General features: G+C 48.6%; 2 protein-coding genes and 1 long non-coding RNA gene across 3 annotated transcripts; all 3 read right to left on the bottom strand.

Moving 5' to 3' along the window:
• Window positions 1-2,715: 2,715 nt before the first annotated feature.
• LOC117008191 lies at window positions 2,716-3,317 on the bottom strand. The gene is made up of 2 exons (XR_004420282.1): window positions 3,151-3,317; window positions 2,716-2,786 (listed from the first exon to the last, which is right to left on the bottom strand). It is a non-coding gene; the product is annotated as an uncharacterized LOC117008191 (long non-coding RNA).
• A 441-nt stretch (window positions 3,318-3,758) lies between these two features.
• On the bottom strand, window positions 3,759-14,989 carry LOC117008006. Its single transcript, XM_033081505.1, has 14 exons — window positions 14,854-14,989; window positions 12,909-13,054; window positions 10,973-11,100; window positions 10,455-10,587; window positions 10,083-10,215; window positions 9,550-9,702; window positions 8,136-8,262; window positions 6,963-7,174; window positions 6,102-6,264; window positions 5,683-5,765; window positions 4,814-4,974; window positions 4,473-4,608; window positions 3,962-4,140; window positions 3,759-3,785 (listed from the first exon to the last, which is right to left on the bottom strand). Exons 1-14 carry the CDS (start codon window positions 14,987-14,989, stop codon window positions 3,759-3,761), a joined length of 1,917 nt encoding a protein of 638 aa, XP_032937396.1.
• LOC117008005 (platelet endothelial aggregation receptor 1-like) lies at window positions 14,333-23,573 on the bottom strand. The gene is made up of 11 exons (XM_033081504.1): window positions 23,450-23,573; window positions 23,164-23,315; window positions 21,570-21,738; window positions 20,678-20,786; window positions 20,034-20,179; window positions 18,965-19,090; window positions 18,097-18,276; window positions 16,631-16,854; window positions 15,768-15,894; window positions 14,854-15,053; window positions 14,333-14,515 (listed from the first exon to the last, which is right to left on the bottom strand). Exons 1-9 carry the CDS (start codon window positions 23,571-23,573, stop codon window positions 15,886-15,888), a joined length of 1,239 nt encoding a protein of 412 aa, XP_032937395.1. The 3' UTR covers window positions 14,333-14,515; window positions 14,854-15,053; window positions 15,768-15,885.
• Window positions 23,574-24,464: the final 891 nt, after the last annotated feature.

Below are 24,464 nucleotides of genomic sequence, written 5' to 3'. Positions count from 1 at the left end.
TGTTTGAGAACAAAGTTATGGAACATTTGTTTCAGGAATTTTGGAGTGACAATGCTCTGATTTTTCAGCAGTGGTGTAAAAACAGCTTCTTGGGAACCTTCTTGTCCTGTGAGGGATAAAAGCACGATGTTAAAGCCAGAACAACTTTTCCTGGAGGTAAAGTGGGACTATCAGGAGATTTCTGCTCTGTTGGAGGCGATCTTGATTCCCACCAGAGCATTTTCAACCCCAGCTTTGATTTCAGAGCCCAGGTCCTGGTGTTTGGTTCTTTCTTCAGGGCCTGAGTGCAGCTGAGGATGCTCAGCCTGGGAATCCAGGACACAAATCCTCTTCAGGAACTTTCTTCCTCCCCTGTGTGTGGGCATTTCTTGATTGAGAAAGGCAAGAAAAGTGTTTGCAGGGAGGGATTTGTGACCTATGTGTGACACTGAGGGGGACACAGAGCTCCCTCCCCATCAGGAGCTGCCACCCAAAGAGCTCCTGGTGCTGGAGCAAACCCTTCACCTGGCCATGTTCATCTGCCAGCTCCATCTCAGCTGTAAAACCCACAAATCCAGCTCAGGGAGCTCTAAAATAATAAAATAATAAGTGTCTCAGCCATATTGAGTGACCCAAAAATTCCCAAACTCCGGCAGCATTTTCACTGACCACCTCAAAAAATCCTCACTGGAAATTTTCTTCCATTTTTATTGAACTTTTTCTCCCCACAGCATTTAAAACTCTTTGTCTGGAATAGGGGCAGCCTTTAAGCAGCACCAGGAGCACGGTGAGGCAGAGGAGGGACAGCCTGAAGGAGGAGATCAACACCTCCCTCCCTCCCCACAGTGCTTGGTGCTCTCCAGGAGAGGCTGAGCCTGGCTGTGGATGTTGAAAAGGGGATTTTCATCCTCTGTAAGAGAGGCAAAACTCAAAGGAACCCAAGGGAAACCAAATCCAAATGCCAACTGCACTGAGCCTGCTCTCTGTGCCTGTTACCAGCAGCCCCAGGGAACTCTCCTGAGAATTTCTCTGCTGGGCTTTCAGGAGGTTCCACAGCACCCTGGAAAAAGAGATGTCAGCAGCAAATACTTCACCAGTGCCATAACCCCACCACTCCTCTTTTTATTAGATCTTTGCAAGGAGCTGTTGAGAGAAACTCTGTGAAATCCTGGTGTTTGTGTTGATATCCTTTGGGTTTGTGGGGGAAAAAAAGACCCAAAATATTTAAAGTTCTGATTTTTTTACTTACAGCTGGAATTAAGAAAACAAGAAGAGGGAGGAAAAAAACTTAGAGCAAATTCCACATTCATATCTTTGCTTTGGTTCAAAACAAACCAATTTACTAATTGAAATATTGCTACAATAAAAATTTGACACATTTTATTTACAGCTGCCTTCCACCCTGCCTTTTACAAATAGGATCTGGAGCCACAAGTCCCAGAGATAATTTTGTCACCTGTTGGGGCCCAGGTTTCCCTTGGGTATCAGAGGATTCTTACCTCATGGAGGACTGTTATGAGAAAACCTAAAAAAAAACAAAGCAAGGATGATTTTTTTTTTTTTTTCACTGCCACATTCCTACCAGGCAGCCACAGTGACCTGCAGGGGTTTTGCAGTGTTTTGCCTGCTTGTTCTCATTCCTAAAAAATCCCTTTGAGCTGTCAGGAAGCCCCAAAATTCTTTCCCAGAAAGTTGAACAAACTTTTTGGTTTTTGGGAGCAAGATTGGAAAAGTGGAACCAGCAACAGGAGTGGCAAAATCCTGGAGTGGAAGCAAAGCTGAGAATTTCTGTCCTGGCTCCTGGGCACCCAAATCTCACCCTGTGAGCACAATTTGGGGTTGTGTAAGGAGCAAACACAGGAACCAGCAAGGAGTGGGCTCAGCAAGCTCCTCACATAAACAATTCAGTAAATATTGCTCTGAGAGGAGAACTGGCTTTGCTGCTGGCTGGAGCCTCCCAGGGGGGTTTGTGCTGGCTCAGATCTGCTGTTGCTGCCCTTCACCTGGAGATCAGGGGGTTCTGCTCCTGAGCAATTCCCTCCTCACAGCTTTTACAGACAGGGCAAGGGAAGCACAGTGGTAGGAGGGAGAGTAAAAAATGAAAAATCAGCTCACAGAGCACTGGACAGCAGCAGCTATCCCTGCTGGAATAGTTTCAGTCTTTGCTCAGAAAAATCACATTTGTAGAGACCTTTGAGGTCTCTGCCAGCAGAACTTACTGAGTGTATTTAAAAGATGCACAGGCCTTGTAAGGGTGCTCTAAAATGGCTCTAAAATCCCTGAAAACTCACAAACATCCTTCACATCAGAGATCAGAAAGAACACATTGGTAAATTGAGGTTCTTATACCACCTGTGGTCTGCTGTTTATTCCTTTATTGACTTAACAACAAAAAACACAATTAGCAACACTGAGAACTCCAGCCTCCTTCTCCAGCCTAGAAATTATTGATAATCCACAGCAAATATTTCAATGTTAGGCAAAAAGAACATGGATTCCTCATCACATATTTAACCAAATACATCCTTAATTAAATCTGTCTGTTCTGATACTTCAGGTGAAGCTGCTCTGTGCCAGACAAACCCTCCCTTCCCAATCCAGCTTTATCCATTGCCCAGAATAAGCCCAGCTCCTCCAGGAAATGAGTTGGTGACTCTTTTAGTGTGCAGAACATGAAACACTCCTGTTTCTATCCTTTCAGTGCTCTGAGGATGCAGCTCCTCTTTTTTCCAGCTGCAGGCCTTCATCCCAGGAGTCCAGCAGTCAGAGGAGGGCTGAGCTCCCCAGGCTGTTTGGATGTTTGCTGCCTGATGGAGAAATTCAGAATAAAAGCAGAGGGGAAATTCAGGGGACACCAAAAGCCACCCCCACAGCAAAGCCAAGGGAATAACCCAGGACAGCCCCTGCAGCACTGCCCAGGGGCTGCAGGATCCAGGCAGGCTCAGGCTTTGCACACCCCCTGCATCTGAATTCCAAAATAATGCAAATGATCCTCCCCTAATTACACCAAAGCCTCACTGTTATTAATCTCCAACGCCGAGCGTCACAGCCTGAAAAATTCAGCAGCTGCTGGAGGAGAATGTTCAGTTCAGAAGAAATGCTGCTTATTTTAACTCCTGCTTTATTTGCTGCTCTAAACCAGCAAGCTTGAAAAAAAACCAGCTGAATTACCTGAATTACCAAGGGCTGGGGCTTGCTGCAGATTCACCAAAGCTTCCTTGATCTCACACAGGGTCTTGGCAAGGGGGGAAGCTGCCACCAGACCCTCCAGCTCCAGCTCAGTCAGATAAACCAACTGGAGATCTGAACCTGCAACAAACAGGGGCACTTCTGAGCCTAAAGCAAGAGCTGCAAAAGGAAATATTGTCCTGGGTAGAGGGAATGCTGTGAGGATCACAGAATGATGGTGCAGAATCTGCCTGACCTCCCCAAATTAGCATTTAATTATTATAATAACATCCAGACTCTTCCCTACAGGTGGTCACTTAATATAAAGGTGTGAAGGGTCTGTAGGGATAGAAACTCCTTGACTTAAAAGATTTAAAGGGATGGAAACTCCTTCACTTCTCTCTGCTGGGGGATAGAGGAGGCAGAAGTGGCTGCCCTGAGCTGACAGCTCAGAAAAAAAAAAAGAAAAAAAAGGTGAAAGTAAAAAAAATAGAATAACTGGGAAAAAGTAATCCTGCATTTGCTGTGTTAGCAAACATAGACACCGCCTGTTAACCTCTCAATACAGAATCAGCCTCCTCTGAAAGCACCTGCCAGCTGTGGCACTGCCCTTACCGTGCTCTTGGTGCCCAGGCAGGCTGGAGAAAGGCAGGCTGGAAAAAAGGAGGGTGGAAAAAGCATCTTCCCTGCTGAACAGCTCCCAGAGCTGAGGTAGCTCAGAATCCTGTGGGATAAAAAGGGCTCAGAAGTGAAAGAAATGGAAAAACTCCCAGGAAGGTGAGAGATGGCCCCAAAGCAGCCACCTGCAGCTCACCTGCCCTTCTGGGTTGTTTTCAGTGGCCAGGCTGTGCTGGGAGGGTGCAGCTCCCACTGCAGCCTGGGTTTGGATCCTGAGCTCCATCTCTGGGTTTGCAGCTCTGCTCGTGTCAGGAGTGTTCCCCAGCAGCACCTCCACAGCTCTCATTAACTCTGCCACCTCTTGCCACGGGGCACCTGATGAATGAAATTTCACTGGGATCCACCAGAACCACTTGGAAAACTGATTAAATCCAGAACAGCACCAAGAGCAGGAGCCTTTCTTTGCAAATCTCTCATTGGAAATCTGCCTCATTTTGTACAACATTTCCAAATGACTCCGTGCTCACCCCTCCCTGAGCTGCCAGACCTCTCCTCTCACTCAGCCCGGGTGCAGACAGGCTGTCAGCTCTCACAGAACAATTTTTTGGGCTCTCTTGTATGGATGAGCCAGGTCTTTTTTTAGCCTCTTCAGTGCTGCTGCTGCCCTCACGCTGCTCTATCCCTGCCCTGTCACCTGCTGCTCTCACCTGGCTGCAAGTTCCAGTGTCCATCCCTCAGCTCAGCCCCCACTGCTGCCCAGCTCTGCTCTGCAGCTTTCTGCCCACAGATCCCTTGCCTGGAAAAGGTTTTCAGGGCTTCCCAGTCCAGGGCTTGCACCGTGTCCTGCTCACACAAACAGCAGTGTTAGATTTTGCAAACCTCAGGATCCACATTCACCCTCTCGTATAAAACCATTAAAAAAAAATATTTTATGCCGAAATAAACTAGTGAAAGGAGTAATACCCATCCTTTAAACTTTAACTTTTTTTTTTTTTTTTAATTTTTTAAATTTATGTTAAAATTTCCGTGGCTGGCTGTCCCCACTGACCACGAGGCTCTGGATGCTCTGGCTGACCCCGCTGTGGAACAGCAGCACGTCCCTCCTGTGCTTGGCCAGCTGAGAGGCCAGGTGCAAATTCTGATCCTCCAGCTTGTCATAGAGGGTCCGGACACTGAAATCCTCCAGCAGCCCGGGTGCAAAGCTGTTTTCTGAAACACCAGGGGAAGGCTCACACTCACACCCTGCACGCCAGGTTATTTGGGTTTATTTCCTGCACAAGACGCTGCCTGTCCATAGGAATTTTGTGTTTTGTGGGGGAGGAAAATGGGTGAGGGAGGGGATGTGAGAGAAGCTGTCGTTCCCCAGCGAGGGGGAGGGTGACAGAGGGTTACTGTGAGCCACTGGATTGCCCAGGGATCTGCTGGGATGCTCCCGGAGCTGCTCCCAGCATCACCACCTGCTGCCATCTGCTGGGCTGGGGCTCTGCCGTGCTCTGAGCATCCCCAAATTCCCGAGCCCTGCTCATTCCCAGACAGCAAACGAGCCTCGGGATGCACGTGCCCTCAGGGAACAGAATAATCAGTGGAAAAAGCCGAGGAAAACACTGTAAATCTGTATTTTCTTCACCCATCACCTGGACTTGCTGCTGTTCTAAAGGGCTTGTCAAGGCTGGGAATTCACTCAACTCTTCAGGGAAAAAAACCTCCAACCCATCCCAATGACAGGGGGTTAAATTCCCTGGAATAAACCCAGGGTGGAAGCATGTGTGCCTGTGGAAATGTGCACAGCAACGTGCCTGTGTGGCCTCCTGAGAGTGCAGGAAATTCTGGGTGAGCAGGTGTCAAAATATTGCACCTGAGAGAAGAAAATGGGGAAAAACCAACGGGAGAACACCTGGGGCTGACCCAGCACTTCACCTGCACTGGGCACTGCTCCTTTCTCTCCAGAGCCAGGATCTTCTCCAGATCCACGGGGACCAAGCATCTGATAGAACTGGAGGCTGGAGAGGATGGCAAAGAGGGTGAAGAGCATCTCATTCTTCTCAGTAAGACCAGCCCAGCCCAGCTCAAGCACAGGATGGATTTCTTGGGTAGATTTTTTTGTAGGATCATGCAGAGATGGATTTCTTGGGTAGATTTTATTATAGGACCATGCAGAGATGGATTTCTTGGGTAGGTTTTTTTGTAGGATCATGCAGAGATGGATTTCTTGGGTAGATTTTATTATAGGATCATGCAGAGGTTGGATTTCTTGGGTAGATTTTTTGTAGGACCATGCAGAAGTTGGATTTCTTGAGTAGATTTTTTTGTAGGATCATGCAGAGGTTGCTCTTTACCTGTCCTTAAGGAGGATGTACTCTGGTGGGATGTGGGGCTCTCCCAGGCTCCTCCATCGTGGCTTCCAGCCCTTCAGGGGGCTAATTTTGGGGCCAGCAGGCTGGAACACGATGGCCAGGGTGGTCAGCAGCACCACAAGGAAGCCCAGGACAAAGAGGATCGCTGGAGAAGCCAGGAGAGAGGATGAGAAGTGAGGAACACAAGAAAAAAAACAACATTCAGCACCTTTCCTACTCATTTCACTTCTGTTTCTTCTGGGAGAAGCTGGGGCAGCTGGATGAGAAGCAAAGTGTTTTCAGGCCTGAAGGATCCAGTTTATAAATTTTACAGATAATACATAAAATATATGTATTTTATAGAGCCAGGATCATGCTTGCACGCCACATTTCCATTTCTGTTGTTTCCTGGCCTCCCACTGAAGGCCTGGTGTGTGCACAGTGCTCACACCCACCCTTGGCTTGGGGCAGAGACCTTACCTGACCTTGTGTTTAGCTCTAAGTCAACTTTGAGATGATGGATTTAATTTCAGCTGGGTTTATCATGGAAACACACTGTCATTTTCTGCTCTCCAGCCAAGGAAAACAAAGCCTTTGGTTACCTGAACTCTTCAAACAGGGTGTGGGGAGAAGCACGACTGCTCCTTCCCTCTGTCACCACCTCAGCTCCTGGGAGGCAGATTCTTGGCCAGGGAGCAAAGAGAACTTTGGGGAACTCCACAGCAGCAAGGGATTAAAGCTGGCAAAGCAGAGCTTTGGTGGCATTTTCAAAGAAAATGCTTGTTTAAACACACTCACAGAGGACAAGACAGGTCACAGGTAAGAGTGGAGGTTCAAGGTGCTGTCTGGGAGTTCTGGCTGTACCTGTGATAGCAGCCCAGTTGGGAGCCAAGTTCAGATCCTGCTGCTTCAAAATGCCGTGCCTGGCCAGCTGGAACAGGGAGGAGGGCTGGAAGGACACGTCCCCAGGACCACAGCTCACGTTGGCATCGTTCACTGTCACAATCAGGAAGCGTTCCTGAACGGAGCTGTCCCTGAAAACAAATGTCCCAGGCTCCAGGAAAACGTGGGCAAACCTGGAGGAGAAAAGAGAGCGAGGTCGCAGCTGATCCTTCAGCCTCCATCTGTGAGGATGGTTGATCACAGCTACTTGAACACAGCAAAATTTGGTGTTTGCAGCACCAAGGACCTGCGGATGCTGTAAAAAATGTCTTGGGTTACAATACAGGCTGTGATCAAAGGTGTCTGTTCTATCACCATCTGTTGAGGGTGGGGCAGTGATCCTGATCTCTGTGGGAGATATTCTGCTAATGGCCATCCATTGAAACCAGCTGGGGCATTGTTCTTTATCTCCATGGGATATCTCCTGTTCATGGCCATGGTTTATAAACCAGCTGGGGCAGTGTTCTTTATCTTTTCACAACCCATCCTTCCTCCAGCCAGTCATTTTCTGCTCATGGCCATTGAGTCCCACTGTGGCACTGATAAAATTACTGCATCCCATTGGGAGTTGCTCCAGCCAGGGGGAAGAGCCCAACATTTCTTACCAAGATAAAAACAGAGGTTTTGGGACACTAAGGGAGCCCTTTCTCCACTGGACTCCAGAGGAAAACCGGATTTCTCCACATCCCCACTGGAGCTCCGGAGGGAAGCTGCACCTTGTACAGGAGCACTGCTCCAGCTGAGCCACATCTGTCACTGCAGGAGGATGCAGCCACCATGGGATGGGACTGCTGCCAACACCCTGCCTGACGGGTGTCAGGTTGTACTCTGACTGTGTCAGGGTTTGGGGTTTGTTCTTTGTAGTACTGTATTTCTATTTTAATTTCCCTAGTAAAGAACTGTTATTCCTAACTCCCATATCTTTGCCTGAGAGCCCCTTGATTTCAAAATGATAATAATTTGGAGGGAGGGGGTTTACATTCTCCATTTCAAAGAGAAGCTCCTGCCTTTCTTAGCAGACACCTGTCCTCCAAACCAGGACAAAGAACTCCCTCCCAGGTGCTGCCCCAGCCCTGCTCCCACAGCAGGAGTTACCAGGAGATGTTGAGCTGAGTCTCCTGGATCAGGTGGTGCAGCCTTCGGAAGGGCCCGAAATCCCAGCCCGGGTTGTTGTTGTAGAGATGCTGCTTCTGGTACACGGGGTAATGGCTGGAGGCACGGGCTGGGGGTGGGGCAGCACAGGGACACAGCTCTGACCAAGCCCAGCTGGCACAGCTGGCACACAGCTGGGCCACTGCTTTTATAGGGCCAGGCACATCACATTACATATAAAAAATTATATAATTAAATTTCATATATATATATATGGTTAAAATGATAAATAATATTAAATTTAAATACACAATATTAAAATTATTTATATTAATGCAATAGAATACTTTAGTGTAGTATCATATAATAATTATATTAATAATATAATTATAATTATATAACAGAATATATATTGTAAACTAATATATATAATATATTATTATATTATATATATTATATATTATATAATGTAGATATAATTAATAATAATAATATAACATCACTTAGTATAATTAATAATTATATTCATATATAGTATTATAAGTAAAAGGAAATATAGAATATAAACATTATATCTATATACCTATATCTATATATATAGCATTATATATATCTAAGTGCCAGCTTATAACATTAATAATGAATAATGATAGGCATAACTTCACAGTTTTAGTGCTAAAAAGCCTCACTTTGATGTCACAGCCCCTTTTAGTGTTAAAGTGAGGTAAAAAGCCTCACTTTAATGTTGCAGCCCCTTTTTATACACTTTTCAAAGACATCATGCTGAACTTTAATTGGTTGCCAACTTCCTTTGCCACTCAGTTCTTTGGTTAAAAGGTGTTTGTGTGTGGTGTTTGCTGAGACTCTCTCTCTACACAAGAGTTTACATTTTTTCTTTGTGGATTCTCATGGACTTTTTGTTTTTCAGAGCCCCAACCTGCTTTTCTTACAAGAATAGTTTGTTATGCAGAGCATAAGCTATAAGCTTGATTTTGCCTTGGAGGAAAGGAAAAAATAATGTGTAGGGACCCACAAATGGGGGAGTTTTGTTATTTTTGTCTTTTTGACTCTTTCAGGGATCCAGAGGAGTAGTGCCAAACTGATTTTCATTCTTAGATTCTTTCTCATGGGGACTTAACAGACAAGTTGTTAATTCACCTAATTTTATAAGGCCTTGCTTTTATAAGGTTTTCCCCTCATTTAATTGAGCTTAATTACTGCCCCACAAAGATTGATGCTGTCTAACACAGGACCAACTTCATCTCATTCTACAGAAATCCAGTAAAAAAGTGAAAAGAGAGCCCAGCTGCAGTTCTGGGATGCAGGAAGGGATGGACCCGTGCAGGATGCCCAGCATGGAACCTCTGCTCTGAACAGTTCTGGGCACACAGACGTGCTCAGCCCCAGCCACACTCACCCTGGGAGTTGATGCTGAGCTGGAAGAGGATGGTGTCCCCTGTTTCCAGACACACCACTGGGTTGGGGATGAGGGGCAAGGCCTGCCTGCCTTTGGGGGAACTCCTCTGGGCTCTGCGCCCCTTCTGCAGCAGCTGATCCCAGGAGAAATTCCCTGCCACAGGAAGAGAAGAAACCAGAATGAGCCCTGAAACGTGGGCAGCACCTGACCTGGGCAAGGAAGAATTATTTATTTTGTTTTTGTGGGCACACAGAGCCAAACCCATGCACAGATTTGCCTCCAGAATTTCCTTCTAGTTGCCTGGAAATCCAAAATCCTGCAATCTTTATCTGACCCCTTCCCAGGAGTTAGCCACAGAGTCAGTGAATTCCCCACTCCCAGACAGAGCAAGGCATTTTCTTGTTTTCTAAATAATTTGGAGCATCTAATAATGAATTCCCTCTGTGCCAGCTTGCTGTCCAGTGGCTGTGCCAGCAAGGCAGGAAATGGATGGCTTGGTGTGGCTGGAATTTGGGTTCTCTCTCAAGCCTTACCCATGAGAAACGCATCCAGAACTTCTGTGCTGGAGACAATGAACCCCAGCACTCCCTGGGGACTGAACAGCACCAAATGCACCCTCTGGCTGCTCTGCACGTGCTCATCTGGGCCCAGAACGTTTGACACCTCCTGTGGGAAAGGGAAGGAGCTCTGATCACGGATTCAGTCAACCCTGGTTTGTGGCCAACCTTCAGAGCAGCTCTAAAAGGCTGCTCTAGGAATTTTCTCCTATAAAAATTCAGGAATTGCTGTTTCTCTGTAATGCAGCAACACTTAACCTCACCTGGAGGAGTTCCCTTACCCCACTGGGATTTCTGGGCTGCACCAAACCCACACATTTATGAAGCAATGCCTCCCTCCACACCTACCCTGACCTGCCCCTCGCTGAGCCTCAGCAGCAGCTCTCTGTGGCTGCCAAAGCCCAGGGAGATGCGTGGGGCTCTCAGCAGGCACAGCTGGTCACAGAGCTCCTCAGCAGAGATGTACTGCCTGCAGTGACATCTGCAAAAAGGACAAACCCTTGGTCAGCCCTGAGCCTTCACCAGACAGCTGCAGCAGAGCCCCAGTCTCTCACAGCCCACAGGGTGGATGATCCTACTCTGTATCCATGGAAAAAAGGATGGAGCAAACTCCCTGTCCATCAGCCTGCTCTTCAGGCTCTTGTACTGCCCAAGGTCAATAATTTGGAAGCTTTTAATAAATCCCTGCTTTATTCCTTTAACTCTGTCCCACCTCTGTTCTAGGTAACCTCTCAAGGCATCAAACCCACAGAAAATTTCCAAAAAACCCTTCCCGCAGCCCAACCCTGCTATGACCTCATGGGATGAGTAGCTCAGGGCTAATGTGAGAAGTGTTTTTGAGGAGAGGCCGTGCTGGCAGGACTCACATGCCCAGCTGTGCGTGGAGCTCTCCTCCCGCTGGCCCGCAGGCGGGAGCGCAGTCGTGGCGCTCGGGGACGGCGCAGCGGCGCGTGGACGCCAGCCGGACCTCACCGGGGGCACACAGCTCGTCCACCTGCAGGAAAACACACCCAGCTCATCCACCTGCAGGAGAACACACCCAGACAGGCTCCAGAGCTTCAGCTGAGCTGCACATCCCTCAAGATCTCCCCACTGTTGCACTTCAGACATTTGACATAAAGGCAATCATGATGCCTTCAGTCTGAGTTTTTACATTTTCCATTTTCTGTACTGCATTAGTGTGTGACTCTGAACTCCACATAAAGTGTTCCAGGTTCTCCTCCCAGCTCAGGCACACAGAACAATCCTTTTCCCAGAACCAGGACACTGCTGCAGCTCCAGCCCCAAAAAGTGCAAACAGGGAATTGAGGAGAGAATCTGGGAGGGTGGGACTGCAGAGCCTGGAGCTGGAATGGGACAATGAACCCCAAGATGGAAATGGAACAAAACTGATAAAAGCATGAGAACTCGTGACTCTGGGTCCATCTTGATTGTAGTAATGGCCAGGTTCTTGCACTGCCCAAGGTGAATCCTTTGAGAGCTTTTAATAAATCCCTGCTTTATTCCTTTAACTCTGTCCAGCCTCTGTTCTAGGTAACCTCTCCAGGTATTAATCCAACAATGAAAGCATCAAAGAAAGCACACAACAATTTCACTTCCCAACCCCTCATGATGTTCTAATTTTCTTCAGCTGTAAGAAAATATTGGAAAGAGCCAGAGTATAATTTTGGCACTCTAGATTGCTGTGGAACCCATGCCAGGAGGGGATTTTGCACTAGAAAAGTTCATTCAAAAAGAGGGAAAAAGTGGCATCATGCAAGATACAAACAAGAATTGGTTTTAGTGTCTCCCTGCCCATGGTAGTTCCAAAGAAGAATTTCATATTAAAGGAGGCTTAAATTCCTACATCTGCCATCCACATGAGACACTGTGCTGCTCCCATTGCCCTGGCATAGAAGGATCCTTTACCTCTATCCCTTATTAATTTAAATTGAACCTCATGTCTTAGCTTACAATACAGGATGTGACCTAAAGTCTGTATTCTATCACCATCTGTTGAAAGCAGGTGGGGCAGTGATCCTTATCTCTGTGGAGACATCCTCTGCTAATGGGCCAGCTGTTAAAAACAGGCAGGGCAGTGTTCTTTATCTTTTCACAACCCATCCTTCCTCCAGCCAGTCATTTTCTGCTCATGGCCATTGAGTCCCAGTGCATGACTGGTAAAATTCCATCATCCCACTGAGAGATGCTCCAGCCAGGGGGAAGAGCCAAGCCTTTGCAACCCAGATAAAAACTGAGATTCGGAACACCAGAGCAGCCTTTTTCCACTGGATCCCATAGGAAAACCAGACCCTTCCACATCACCACTGGAGCTCCGGAGGGAAACTGCACCTTGTACAGGAGCACTGCTCCAACTGAGCCACATCTGTCACTGCAGGAGGATGCAGCCACCATGGAATGGGACTGCTGCCAACACCCTGCCTGACGGGTGTCAGGTTGTACTCTGACTGTGTCAGGGTTTGGGGTTTGTTCTTTGTAGTGCTGTATTTCTATTTTAATTTCCCTAGTAAAGAACTGTTATTCCTAATTCCCATATCTTTGCCTGAGAGTCCCTTGATTTTCAAAATCATAATAATTTGGAGGGAGGGGGTTTACATTCTCCATTTCAAAGAGAGGCTCCTGCCTTTCTTAGCAGACAGCTGTCTTCCAAACTAGAACACCTCACAAAATCCTGGTAAAGAAAACTCCTACAAGAAAGGGCCAATAAAACATTTAAAACATTTTATTGGCTTGGCCTGAGGCCTGAACATTCCCCATCTCCTGCACATCACACCACACTTCTGGTTCAGAGCCTGATTTTACCTGAGGTCGGCAATCCTGATCGCTGTTGCTGTCAGGGTCTGTCTTGCCTCTCTCATCATAATAAACATAACCTGCCTGGCAGATGCAGGAGGCATCTGAGTGCTGGAAAGCCCTGTTGAGCCCATGGCAGGTACAGCTGGTGGCACCTGGGACAAGAGGTTGGATTTGGGGTTGGGAATACAGCCTGGAAAAACCATGCTGCAACCCTGGAAACTGAGAATTTTAGACATTCTGTGCTAAAAGACATTGACCCACAAAAAACCACAACTTTTGACCTGAACTTTTTTAGGAAAAGCTTCCAAAATTGAATAATAGAACCAGGATCACAAGAGTGTAGTTTGAATACAAGTGTTGCATCACATAGTAAAAAATTAAGAGCTAAAAGTTTTAGAATATAACAATATATAGATATATGAAGCAAGATGGAGGTTTTAAAACAGAAGTTTCCTTCTTCTTCATGAGTCTAAATAGTATTTTCGTAATTCAATAGAAAAATCTGCATTGTGAATCACGAGTAGTTAGTTAATAAATTAAAATTAAAAATAATTTAAGTGCCCATTCTTAATTAAACAGTTTAACCCTTAAAAGGCCTTGTTTAAAAAGTTTCAATTTTTAGGTTGTTAACTAAAAGTACTATAAAACTCACTGTAATATAAATAAGAATTAATAAACATCTAAGTCCAAACAAAAAATACTGTCTCTCAAACATTTAATCCCAACTAACAAAAAAATAAAAATAAAATAATTTTAAAAAGCAATAGGAAAGGAGCAGCTCCTGTGCTCAGAGCTCTTTATCAAACCCCACTGCTCATCTCAGGGACACTGCTGGAGTCTGTGCCCCTCTGCCAGGGCAGAGCTGAGCCACAGCAGAGCCAGCTGGGGCCAGCCTGCACCAACACAGCTTAGAGCATCTCCTGCAGCACCCACTGAGGCAGAGATGCAGAAGGGCCTCCCTGACAGCAGGGCTTTGACAAGCTCTCCATTCATTTGTGGATTAAGGCCCTGGATAAGCACCCTTTACTTTCCCAGTTTCCAGCCTTATCCCACTTTATCATGACCTCAGTGCCCAATTTTGGCTCAAAAGCACCTCTAGATTTAATACAATCCCCCCAAATCTGGGCTAAAGTGATCTTGGTGAAACTCCACCACTTTCAAAGCATTGACAGAGTCAGAATTAGTAGAGCTGCTCAGCTCTCCTTTCCTGTAAGGAGACAAATCCCCTTGGGTAAGAGGGGCAAAATGAGAGCTTTGGAATTGGAATCCTCCTCCTGGGTGGGACATAGGAAGAGCAGCTGGGCATGGGCAGCACCCCCAGCTCCAGGAGGATCCCAGGGCTTGTGGAACATCAGGAAACACCTCAGAGGGGAAAATCCCAGTCACACACAAAAACTCACCTGGCTGGGAGGAAGAGGAGCTGCCACAGGGGAAGCAGGCAGCCTGGGCAGGGAGGTGGTTGAAGGTGCCAGCAGGACAGGCCTGGCAGTCCCCTGGGTGCTTGGCAAAGTTGCTGCTGCCGTGGGTGCCCGGGGGACAGGGCAGCGGGGCAGAGGACAGGGCAGGGCAGTAGTGGCCACGGGGACAAGGCTGCTCGTGGTAGCTGTCACTGCCTGGGGAAAGGGGTGGCATTAGGGACCCCAGCAAGTGCTGAGAGAGAGGCAGAGAGCACTTGCTTGTCCCAGTGATCCATCTACACACGTCTCTCTATATATAGACACGGGTCTGTATAAATACACGCAGCGTTTTTCAGCCCAATTCATATTTAAATATAAATCTCAGTTTTTCTTTCCCCCAGCTCTTCCTAAATCAGCGGTGAGCCCACGTGACAGCCCACACCAGGGTTTTGTAACTGCAGAGGATTGAGAGCTTTGCCCACACACAACTCAAAAGTCTCTGCTCCCCACTGAAGCTGTTTGTTGCCCCAGCCCCCCGTGGCAGCTGGATTTACCTGGTGGGCAGGTGAAGCCGGCTGGGCAGGGCTGGCAGGGTGCTGAGATCAGGGGGTCGCTGCGGAAGGTCCCTGCAGCACAAACTCTGCAGAATCTCTCAGCTGAGCCCCTGAGGCCAGGCAGGCTGAGGGCCATGTGCCCTCCTTCACAGGGCACGGGGTGGGCACTGCCCGGGGGGCAGTAGTATGGGAACACACACCTGCGAGTCACAGCAGGGCAGGGAAAGGGAGGAAAATCTCTGAAAATGATTTTTTAGTTCGATGATCAGTGAAAACACAGAGCAAAACTAAAAGTACAGTAATTTCATGACTATAAGGCATACCCTTTTGACTAAAATTTTGATAGAAACACAGAAGTGCGCCTTATAGCCCGGTGCACCTTATATATGGACAAAGTTCGGAAATTTGCCAACCTGGAAGTGCCAGCTGCAAGAAGTGTGCCAGCCGGCACTGGGGGCAGATGGGAGTGCCAGGGCCCACGGCACAGGGAGGGCACCTGGGGCTGCATTTAAAGGCTACACCAATCCGTGAAAAATGTTTGCAAATTGAGCACCTGCCAGTAAACCCCGCGATCGCGCTATTCTGTTACTAATTCATTACTTTGTTGCACGCGGATCCTCGCTGCAAAAAATAAAACAGTGCGCCTTATAGTCCAGTGTGCCTTATATATGGACAAAGTTCGGAAATTTGCTGGCACCCGGAAGTGTGCCTTGTAGTAATGAAATTACTGTAATTCTTATCTGGTTCCAAGCTAAGCAGAAACTAAAAAATCCCCCTCCCTGTTCAGTCACCAAATCCGTGACTGCAGCCCCCACGATTCCTTTGCACAAAGGTCACGGTTCAGGTTGGATCCCAGGCACAATTCCCAGTTTTTAGGGACTGGAGGCTGGCTGTAGCAAGCCCCAGGTACTCACAGCTGCTCGGGGCTGGTGTAAGTCCAGGAGCCCTCAGGACAGTGGTAGCCAGCAGGACACAGGGGAGGCTCTCCTGTCACAGCCCCACAGTAAGAGCCAGGCCTGCAGGGCTTGGGATTTACTGACCCTGGGGAGAAATGGGGAACAGCGTTGATGAACAGAGCTGGAATGGGGGGAAATGGGGCTGGGAGTGGAAAAAATAGGAGAAAAAGAGATTGGGAGGGGGAAAATGGGACAGAATGGGGGAAAATTGGGAAATTGGGGCTGGAATGGGGGGGAATGGGAGGGGTGAAGAAAAAATGGGATAAAAAGGGGCTGGGATAGGTGAAAAACTGGGGAAACTGGGCTGGAATGGAGGAAAATGGGGCTGGGTAATAAGGGATAGACAAAACTCTCCTGCAATCAGATCAGCTCCTCTCCCCTGAGTGTTTGCCACCCAAACCTGCTTTGCATTCCCAGAGCAGGAGAATCTGTGTTTGGGAGGCAGACAGCAAGGAGGCTTTTCCATAAACTGTTTTTCCCTACAGCTCCCAGCAGTGCACAGAACTGTTGGGAACCAGTGGATTTTGTTTGTGTTTTTGTTGTTTGGTTTGTTTGTTTTTTTTTAATGTTTGTTTGTGTTTTTTTGTTTTTGTTGTTGCTGTTTTTTAGCATGGCATGCTGACACCTCAATGCCCAGCCCTGCATGAAAACATCTCCTCGTTTTTCAATCCTAGACCACTTCCTAGGCAACCTCAGCTAAAGAAAAACAGGGAGGGCTGAGAGGGATCATGTCTGGGAGAAAGGGATAAGAACCACTGCTAAATCCTTGCTGATCAAGGCTCAGAAATGGCTGGGAATAAGGAAAACAAAGGTGGTGTCACCTGCTGGGCACTCATAGCCAGGTTTGCAGGGAATTCCCCGGGTGTTGGGGAGCCCTGTCTGCGCTGGATCCGGGCAGTAATATCCAGGAGAGCAGGGATCACACTCCTCCAAGGATTTTGCACCAGGCTGGATCCTGGAAGTGCCAGCTGGACACAGGAAAGTGTCCCCTCTGCCAGGCACCAGTACCCAGGGGGACAGGGATAATCCTCAAAGCTGGTCAGGCCTGTGGGGAGGAGAAGGGAGTGAGGAGAGGAAAGGAGACAGAGTGGCCAGGGGGAATTTGGGGAAAGGCTGTGAGCAGGAATTCTCTCTCCCTTTCTCTACCTCATCCTGGGGAATTTTGTCACCCAGAGGTGGGAAAAGGGAGGAATTTTGTCACCCAGAGCAGGGAAAAGGAAGGAATTTTGTCACCCACAGGTGGGGAAGGGGAGGAATTTTGTCATGCAGAGGAGGGAAAGGGAGGTACTTTCGTCACCCAGAGGAAGGAAAAGGGCTGGCTTTGTCCCACACTCACCTGACAAGGGACAGTGACACCTGAGGACACTCATCTAACAGGGGACAGTGGTACCCAAGGGCACTCACCTGCCAAAGGACAGTGACACCTAAGGACACTCACCTGCCAAAGGACAGTGACACCAGGGACACTCACCTGGCAGGGGACAGTGACACCAGGGACACTCACCTGGCAGGGCACAGTGACACCAGGGACACTCACCTGGCAAAGGACAGAGGTACCTAAGGACACTCACCTGGCAGGGACAGTGACACCAGGGACACTCACCTGGCAAAGGACAGTGACACCCAAGGGCACTCACCTCACAGGGAACAGAGGTACCCAGGACACTCACCTGACAGGGGACAGTGACACCCAAGGGCACTCACCTGACAAAGAACAGTGACACCCATGGGCACTCACCTGACAGGGCACTCACCTGGCAGGGCACAGTGACACCAGTGACACTCACCTGGCAGGGGACAGTGACACCCAAGGGCACTCACCTGACAAAGAACAGTGACACCCATGGGCACTCACCTGGCAAAGGACAGAGGTACCTAAGGACACTCACCTGGCAGGGACAGTGACACCAGTGACACTCACCTGGCAAAGGACAGAGGTACCTAAGGACACTCACCTGGCAGAGGACAGTGACACCAGTGACACTCACCTGGCAAAGGACAGAGGTACCTAAGGACACTCACCTGGCAGGGACAGTGACACCAGTGACACTCACCTGGCAAAGGACAGAGGTACCTAAGGACACTCACCTGGCAGAGGACAGTGACACCAGTGACACTCACCTGGCAAAGGGACAGAGGTACCTAAGGACACTCACCTGGCAGGGACAGTGACACCAGGGACACTCACCTGGCAGGGGACAGTGACACCAGTGACACTCACCTGGCAGGGCTCAGTGACACCAGGGACACTCACCTGGCAGGGGACAGTGACACCAGGGACACTCACCTGGCAGGGGACAGAGGAACCCTGGCGGGCAGGGCTGGCACTCTGCCAGGCTCTGGGCTCCCGGGTGCCCACGGAAGGTGTGGGGAGGGCACTGCTGAGGGGCCAGCACCCTGCTGTGCTCACTGCCATTGCTCCCCAGGCAGAAGTGTCCCAAAGGGCACAGGTGCGCCTCAGAGTCCCCTAAAAACAGAAAAAAAAGTTTTGAGGGGTGTCCCCAGTGCCACTCAGTGTCCTCCTGCACTGTCCCAGCCTCTCCTCTGCCAGGTGGCACCCAGGGGTGGCACTGGGCTTACAGGTCACTGCCTCTTCTCTCTCTGCTCATCTCTGCTGGGGCTGCCCCAAAATTCCACATCTGACATCCAGCCATCCTCTAGGATGGGGGAAAAATGGGGTGGGAATGGTGGAAAAGGGGATGGGATTGGGGAAAAGGGGATGGGATGGGATGGGATGGGATGGGATGGGATGGGATGGGATGGGATGGGATGGGATGGGATGATGTGGGGAAAATGGAGCTGGATGGGAGAAAATGGAATGGGAGAAAATAGGAGAAAAAGGGGATGGGATGGGATGAAAACAGGGCTGGAATGGGTGGAAATGGGGCTGGGATTGGGAAAAAATAGGAGAAAGGGGCTGGGAGGGGGAAAACGTAGAGAAAATGGGACAGAAAGGGGGAAAATGGGGCTGGAATGGGGGGGAATGGGATGGGATCAGGAAAAATGGATTAAAAGGGGCTGGGATAGGTGAAAAACTGGGAAAATGGGGGAAAACAGGGTTGGAATGGAGGAAAATGGGGCTGGGTAATCAGGGATACACAAAACTCTCCTGAACTCATCTCCCATCCCCTCCCCTGAGGGATTCCCACCCAAACCTGCTTTGCACCAGCGGCCTGGCGGGCAGGGCAGGCAATCCTCCCTCCTGGCAGCCCCTGGCAGAGCCCTGAGGGTGTTGGCAGGACACGCTGTGGGCACCTCAGACCCCTCCAGGCAGTAGTGACCTGCACACACGGGTGGAAAAGAGATAAAAGTAAAACATGCAAATCCTCCAGCGGCAAAAACAACTGAGTCTGAGGCTGCTGGTGCTGGGGAATGAACTTTCACAGCTTTTGGGAAGCCAGGAGCCTTCAAACTCTTCTGGACTGGCAGCCCAGTACTGTAAATTCCTTTTTGGTTTGGCGCACTTTGGTTGAAAAGGGGCGAAAATGAGGAAACTGATGAGCAATGATAATTTTAATTAGATATAACACAATAAATCATGCAACACTGTGGGAATCCAGGACATCCCTCTGGGTGCCCTGAATGGTTTGAGACCCAGGCAGGGGCTCAGGAGCCTGGGCACAGAGCCCAGAACCCCTGTGCCTTTGATTTTAACCCCTGGGAAAAATTACCACCCTTACATGAAGAATTACAAGTCACAAAAAATAAGTAGAGTGTAAATGAGATTATTATAAAGTGAAAAAGTAGGTTTTTAAGATTGTTTATAATAAGGGTCTGGGGTCAAGCTGGAGGAATCTGGGTGTGTTCTGTCCTTCTTTCTCCTTCTTCCTGCATCCATCTTTTGGGTGATGTTGGCACTTTTAGATTGGTTTAGAGCAGAACCAGACTGTGCAATATAAGTGATAGGTATTGGAAGATAATTGTAAATAATGTTTATGTAGTTTATAGTATAAAAAGGGGCAGGCAGTGTGCCTAGGGCTGAGCTGCTGAATGGACCTGGGCTGGGCAGAGAAAGAACTTTTAGATGAGATAAAATAAATAACTCTGGAAACAACAGAAGAGTCTCCTGACTCTCTCTCCAGTGCTTGGGGTGGGACACAGAGACTCTAAAACACACACAGGTGTCAGCTCAGGTTCGAGACACCACACAACACAATATAACACAACTGGGTGGGCAGCAGGTGAACGTTCTGAGCTGCAGATGTGGATGAGGTGCTCACCCACCTGCAGGACACAGCCCTGCACACAGCTGGCCCCAGCGACACCCGGCCAGGAAGCGCCAGGAGAAGGGGAGGCCTCGGGGAGCAGCCTGAGAGCTCCCAGCCAGGCAGAAATATCCAGCTGCACATTTCCCTTCCAGCTTCCCGTGCCTGGAACAGAGAGGAAAACGATGATTTGTGAGCTCTGAGCTGCTGCTGGGTTGGTGCAAGAGCAGAGCATTGATGCTGGGAGCTCTGAGAGGTTTGCAGTGAGAAATGACTTGTGGTAAAAGAGAGAAAATAAACACATTTTTCCACGGAGATGGCTAAAGTGAGCCTGTTCAAATTCCATGGACGTGGCACGTTGCTGTAGATGCAACTGTGGGTGACTTTCCACCAGGTTGGACAGCCTGCATGGCTCCCATGATTTCAGAAATCCACCCACACCTCCTGCAGGTGTTTCTCTGTTCCACAGCAGTGGTGCCAGGCAGATTTTGCCTCCCAGAACCCACAGACCCAATGCCTCTGCACACAGCTCTGTGCTAAGCTTCTACTTTTTCCTTTGAGTGAGAGAAGGGCAGGAGAGGAGCCAGGAGGAACTTGGATGAAACCAGGATGTCAAAGTGCTCCAGAGGAAGGGAAAAATGCCAGGGGGAACTGAATCCTGACCTGCAGTAGTGGCCAGGGAGGCAAGGCAGGCATTCCTTCTCATTCCAGAGGCCACTCATGTTCTCAGGAGTGAAGGTGCCTTCAGGACAGGGGAGAGGAACTCGAGTCCCTAAAAGGGAGAGCACAGAGACAAAAAGAAACCTATTTCAACCTACAATTTTTCTTTACATAGTAAAAAAAAAAAATATATATATATATATAACATAAAATATATTTAACCTATATATAAAATAAATATACATGTAATAGATAAGAAATTGTGTAAGAGATAAGGTATAAGAGATAAGGTATGAGATAATGTATAAGAGATAATATGTGAGGTAATATGTGAGAGATAATTATAACAGATAATATATAAGAGATAATATGTGAGGTAATATGTGAGGTAATATGTGAGGTAATATGTGAGGTAATATGTGAGGTAATATGTGAGAGATAATTATAAGAGATAATATATGAGATAATATGAGATAATATATAAGATAAGAGATAATACAGAAGAGATACTAGGTAATAGGTAATAGGTCACAGATACAATACATTACACATTATGTATGCCAAATACTATATTATATATAAATATATTTTTATAAATATATTCTATAAATATGTATTTCACCTATAATTTATTTAACCTATATATTTCATCTACAATTTTAAATAAATAAATAGATGAATGAATAAATGAATAAACAAATAAATTAATAAATGAATAAAAAGAGTGTTGTGCTGTGACAAGGCTCTGGAGCTGTACCAGGTGACTCTCAGGTGGCCTCTGTGCCACACTGGCTCATTGCCACCTCCTCATCTGCAGGTCTGGGGAGCCACTCAGGACAGCACATGGCTGGGGCACAGGCAAGCACAGCTGAGCCCTTGGCAAGTGCCAGAGTACCTGTGGGACAGTAGGAATGGGGTGGGCACAGCCTGGGGTCCCCTGCCACCAGATCCTGGCAGTAGAATCCTCTCTGGCACGGGATGCAGGAGGCAGAGCCCGAGGCTGGCTGGTACTGCCCGGCAGGGCACGGCCTGGGGAGGGCAGAGCCTGAGCCACAGAAATGACCCTGGAGAGGGCAGAGAAGGCACAGACAGAGGTGACTGTAGGGCTACCTAAAAACACAGGCCAGACCAAATTTACAGAATAAAAAGCAGTTCTATTTATTGAATTATTCAGGGTAGGGTCTGCACCCAAAATGGACAATGGGTCACAGGATTTTACACTTTGATAAGTTTGGGCCATTTGCACATTGAGGGTTCATCTTCCAATTCCAGCTCCAGCTAATGAAGTCATTGAGCCCAAGTTTGCTCCCCCAGGTCACTTTTGTTTCCATCTCTCAGGCCTGAGGCAGTGAGGTGTCCTTGATTGCCAGGCCTGGAGAGGAATTGTTGTGTGTGCCCAAAATGGGAGAGCAGCAGTGACACTGGGTGTGGAGTTTAGAGTTCTACACTGAAGAACTGCAGGGTTACAAATGGATGGAAAATAGAAAAGCTTTCATTTAGAGGTTTGGCAAGGCCTTTCCTTTGTTGAGTCTCTATTCTAAATATCTACTAACAATATGTATCCAGCAGCAGTATTTAACTAACCACAGCAAGTATCTGCCAGAGCTGGGGCTGGATAAATCCCAGAGTGGCCCAAACCACAGTGTGGATGAGACCAATGACTCAATTAGCTGAGTGACCCTGTGCCACTGTGGGACAGGAGCAGCCCTGCCCAGAGCTGGGATACCCTGATACCCTGTGCCAGCTAGAGTTACCCTAAACCTGACCCTAATTCTAACCCCAAAATACCCCTAATCCTACCCCTAACACTAACGCTAACCCCAAACTTAACACTAACCCAAACAGTAACCATAACCCAAAGCCTAACCCTAAAGCTCACCCAAACCCTAACCCTAACCCAAAACCTAACAATAACCCTAAACCAAAATCCAACCTTAACTCCAACCCCAACCCTAACCCTACACCTGACCTTAACTCTAACCCAAACCCACCCCTAACCCTAAACCTAATACTAACCCAAACACTAACCATAACCCAAATCCTAACCCAAAAGCTCACACCAACCCTAAACCTAAGTGAAAACCTAGCAATAACTCTAACCCTAAACCAAAATTTAACCTTAATCCCAACCCCAACCATAACCTCGACCCTAAACCTAAGCCTAAACCAAAACCCAACCTTAACCCCAACCATAACCTTGACCCTAACCCTAACACTAACCCTAAACACAACCCCAACCCTAACCCTAAACCTAACAATAACCCTAACCCTAAACCAAAATGCAATCCTAACCCCAACCCCAACCATAACCTCAACCCTAATGCTAACCCCTAACCCTAAACAAAACCCTAACCCTAACCACAACCCCAACCCTAACCCAAAACCTAACAATAACCCTAACCCCAACCCTATCCCTAATCCCAAACCCTAAACTTAACTCTAACCCCAACCCTAATCCAGCCCCAGCCCCAACCCCACCCCAGCAGTACCTGGGGGCACGGCAGTGCCGTGGGGCTGGTGGAGCTGGAGTTGGCAGGGCAGTAAAAGCCCTCGGAGCAGGGTCCTGTGGGAGAGCTGAGCCCTGGGCTGGCACAGAACGCCCCAGGGTGGCAGGGCACACAGCTGTCCTGGGAGCCACCTCCTGAGGGGACACAAACACGGGGACAACACCCAGGGCACTCCAGCAGCACAGGTGGCCACCGTCACAAACATGTGGCCACTGGTCTCAGGGCACTGGTCACCACTGAAGGTCACTCCAGGGAGGTCCCCACTCACCAGTGGCATTGTTGAGGGTCCCAGCTGGGCAAGGAACTGGGAAAGGAGTTCCCTGGGGACAGTAGTGGCCCAGAGGGCAGGGCCCGCTGAGGGGGAAGCCGGGGGGTCCCACGGGGGGTGGCATCGGTGGCTCCTCCTTGGCAGAAGAACCCGGCCGAGCACAGCCCTGGGCAGCACAGAGGGGGCTCCAGCAGCCAGAGCAGCCCAGAGCCCCCAAAACTGCAGAGAGCCCAGAGGAGCAGAGCCCAGAGCAGCCCCCAAAACTTCACAGGACCCCAGAGGAGCAGAGCACAGAGCTCCTCACCCCAAACTGCAGAGAGCCCAGAGGAGCAGAGCCCAGAGCAGCCCCTCACCCCAAAACTGCAGAGAGCCCAGAGGAGCAGAGCTCAGAGCTCCTCACCCCTAAAACTGCAGAGAACCCAGGGGAGCAGGGCCCAGAGCAGCCCAGGGCCCCCAAAACTGCAGAGAACCCCAGAGGAGCAGAGCCCAGAGCTCCTCACCCCAAATTGCAGAGACCCCAGAGGAGCAGAGCCCAGAGCCCCTCACCCCAAAACTGCAGAGAGCCCAGAGGAGCAGAGCTCAGAGCAGCCCCTCACCCCAAAACTGCAGAGCACTCCAGAGGAGCAGAGCCCATCCTTGTCCTGCATTATCTCTCACCTTTCTTTGCCTTTCCTTCTGCCCATTAACCCCTGGCCTCCACCCCTGGCTCTGACCTCAGCTGGTGTTTGCTCCCCCTTATCTCCTCTCTAACTGCTCCCTACACTGCTTCCCCTGGGGACAAATCCTGCCTCTCTTCTGTCCAGCTATCCAGTCCTGGCCAAGGACAATTACTCTGTGCATTAATGGGAGGGGAAGGATGTCAAAGGACAGAATGAGCAGAGATAAAATGTTTAAGCAAAGGAAGAGAAAGCAGAAAAAAAAAACACTAAGGGAGAGAAGGAAAAGCAATGCAGTAACAGAAATAACTGTTAAATAAATAAATAAATAAACAAACCACCAAATAATAATGAAACCA

This window comes from Catharus ustulatus, chromosome 28 (assembly GCF_009819885.2).
Source record: "Catharus ustulatus isolate bCatUst1 chromosome 28, bCatUst1.pri.v2, whole genome shotgun sequence".
Taxonomy (NCBI): Eukaryota; Metazoa; Chordata; class Aves; order Passeriformes; family Turdidae; genus Catharus; species Catharus ustulatus.
This window is presented reverse-complemented; position numbering and strand designations above follow the sequence as displayed.

Coding starts and splice junctions, on each gene's coding strand:
- LOC117008006 (XM_033081505.1), bottom strand. CDS start 14,989: ATGGCCCTCAGCCTGCCTGGCCTCAGGGGCTCAGCTGAGAGATTCTGC. Junction 4,141..4,472: donor ACACTGGAACTTGCAGCCAG/GTGAGAGCAGCA, acceptor TTCATTCATCAG/GTGCCCCGTGGCAAGAGGTG. Junction 3,786..3,961: donor AAAACAACCCAGAAGGGCAG/GTGAGCTGCAGG, acceptor GCCTTTCTCCAG/CCTGCCTGGGCACCAAGAGC.
- LOC117008005 (XM_033081504.1), bottom strand. CDS start 23,573: ATGCCACCCCCCGTGGGACCCCCCGGCTTCCCCCTCAGCGGGCCCTGC. Junction 23,316..23,449: donor GACCCTCAACAATGCCACTG/GTGAGTGGGGAC, acceptor GTGTCCCCTCAG/GAGGTGGCTCCCAGGACAGC. Junction 20,787..21,569: donor CCATTCCTACTGTCCCACAG/GTACTCTGGCAC, acceptor TCTCCCTTTTAG/GGACTCGAGTTCCTCTCCCC.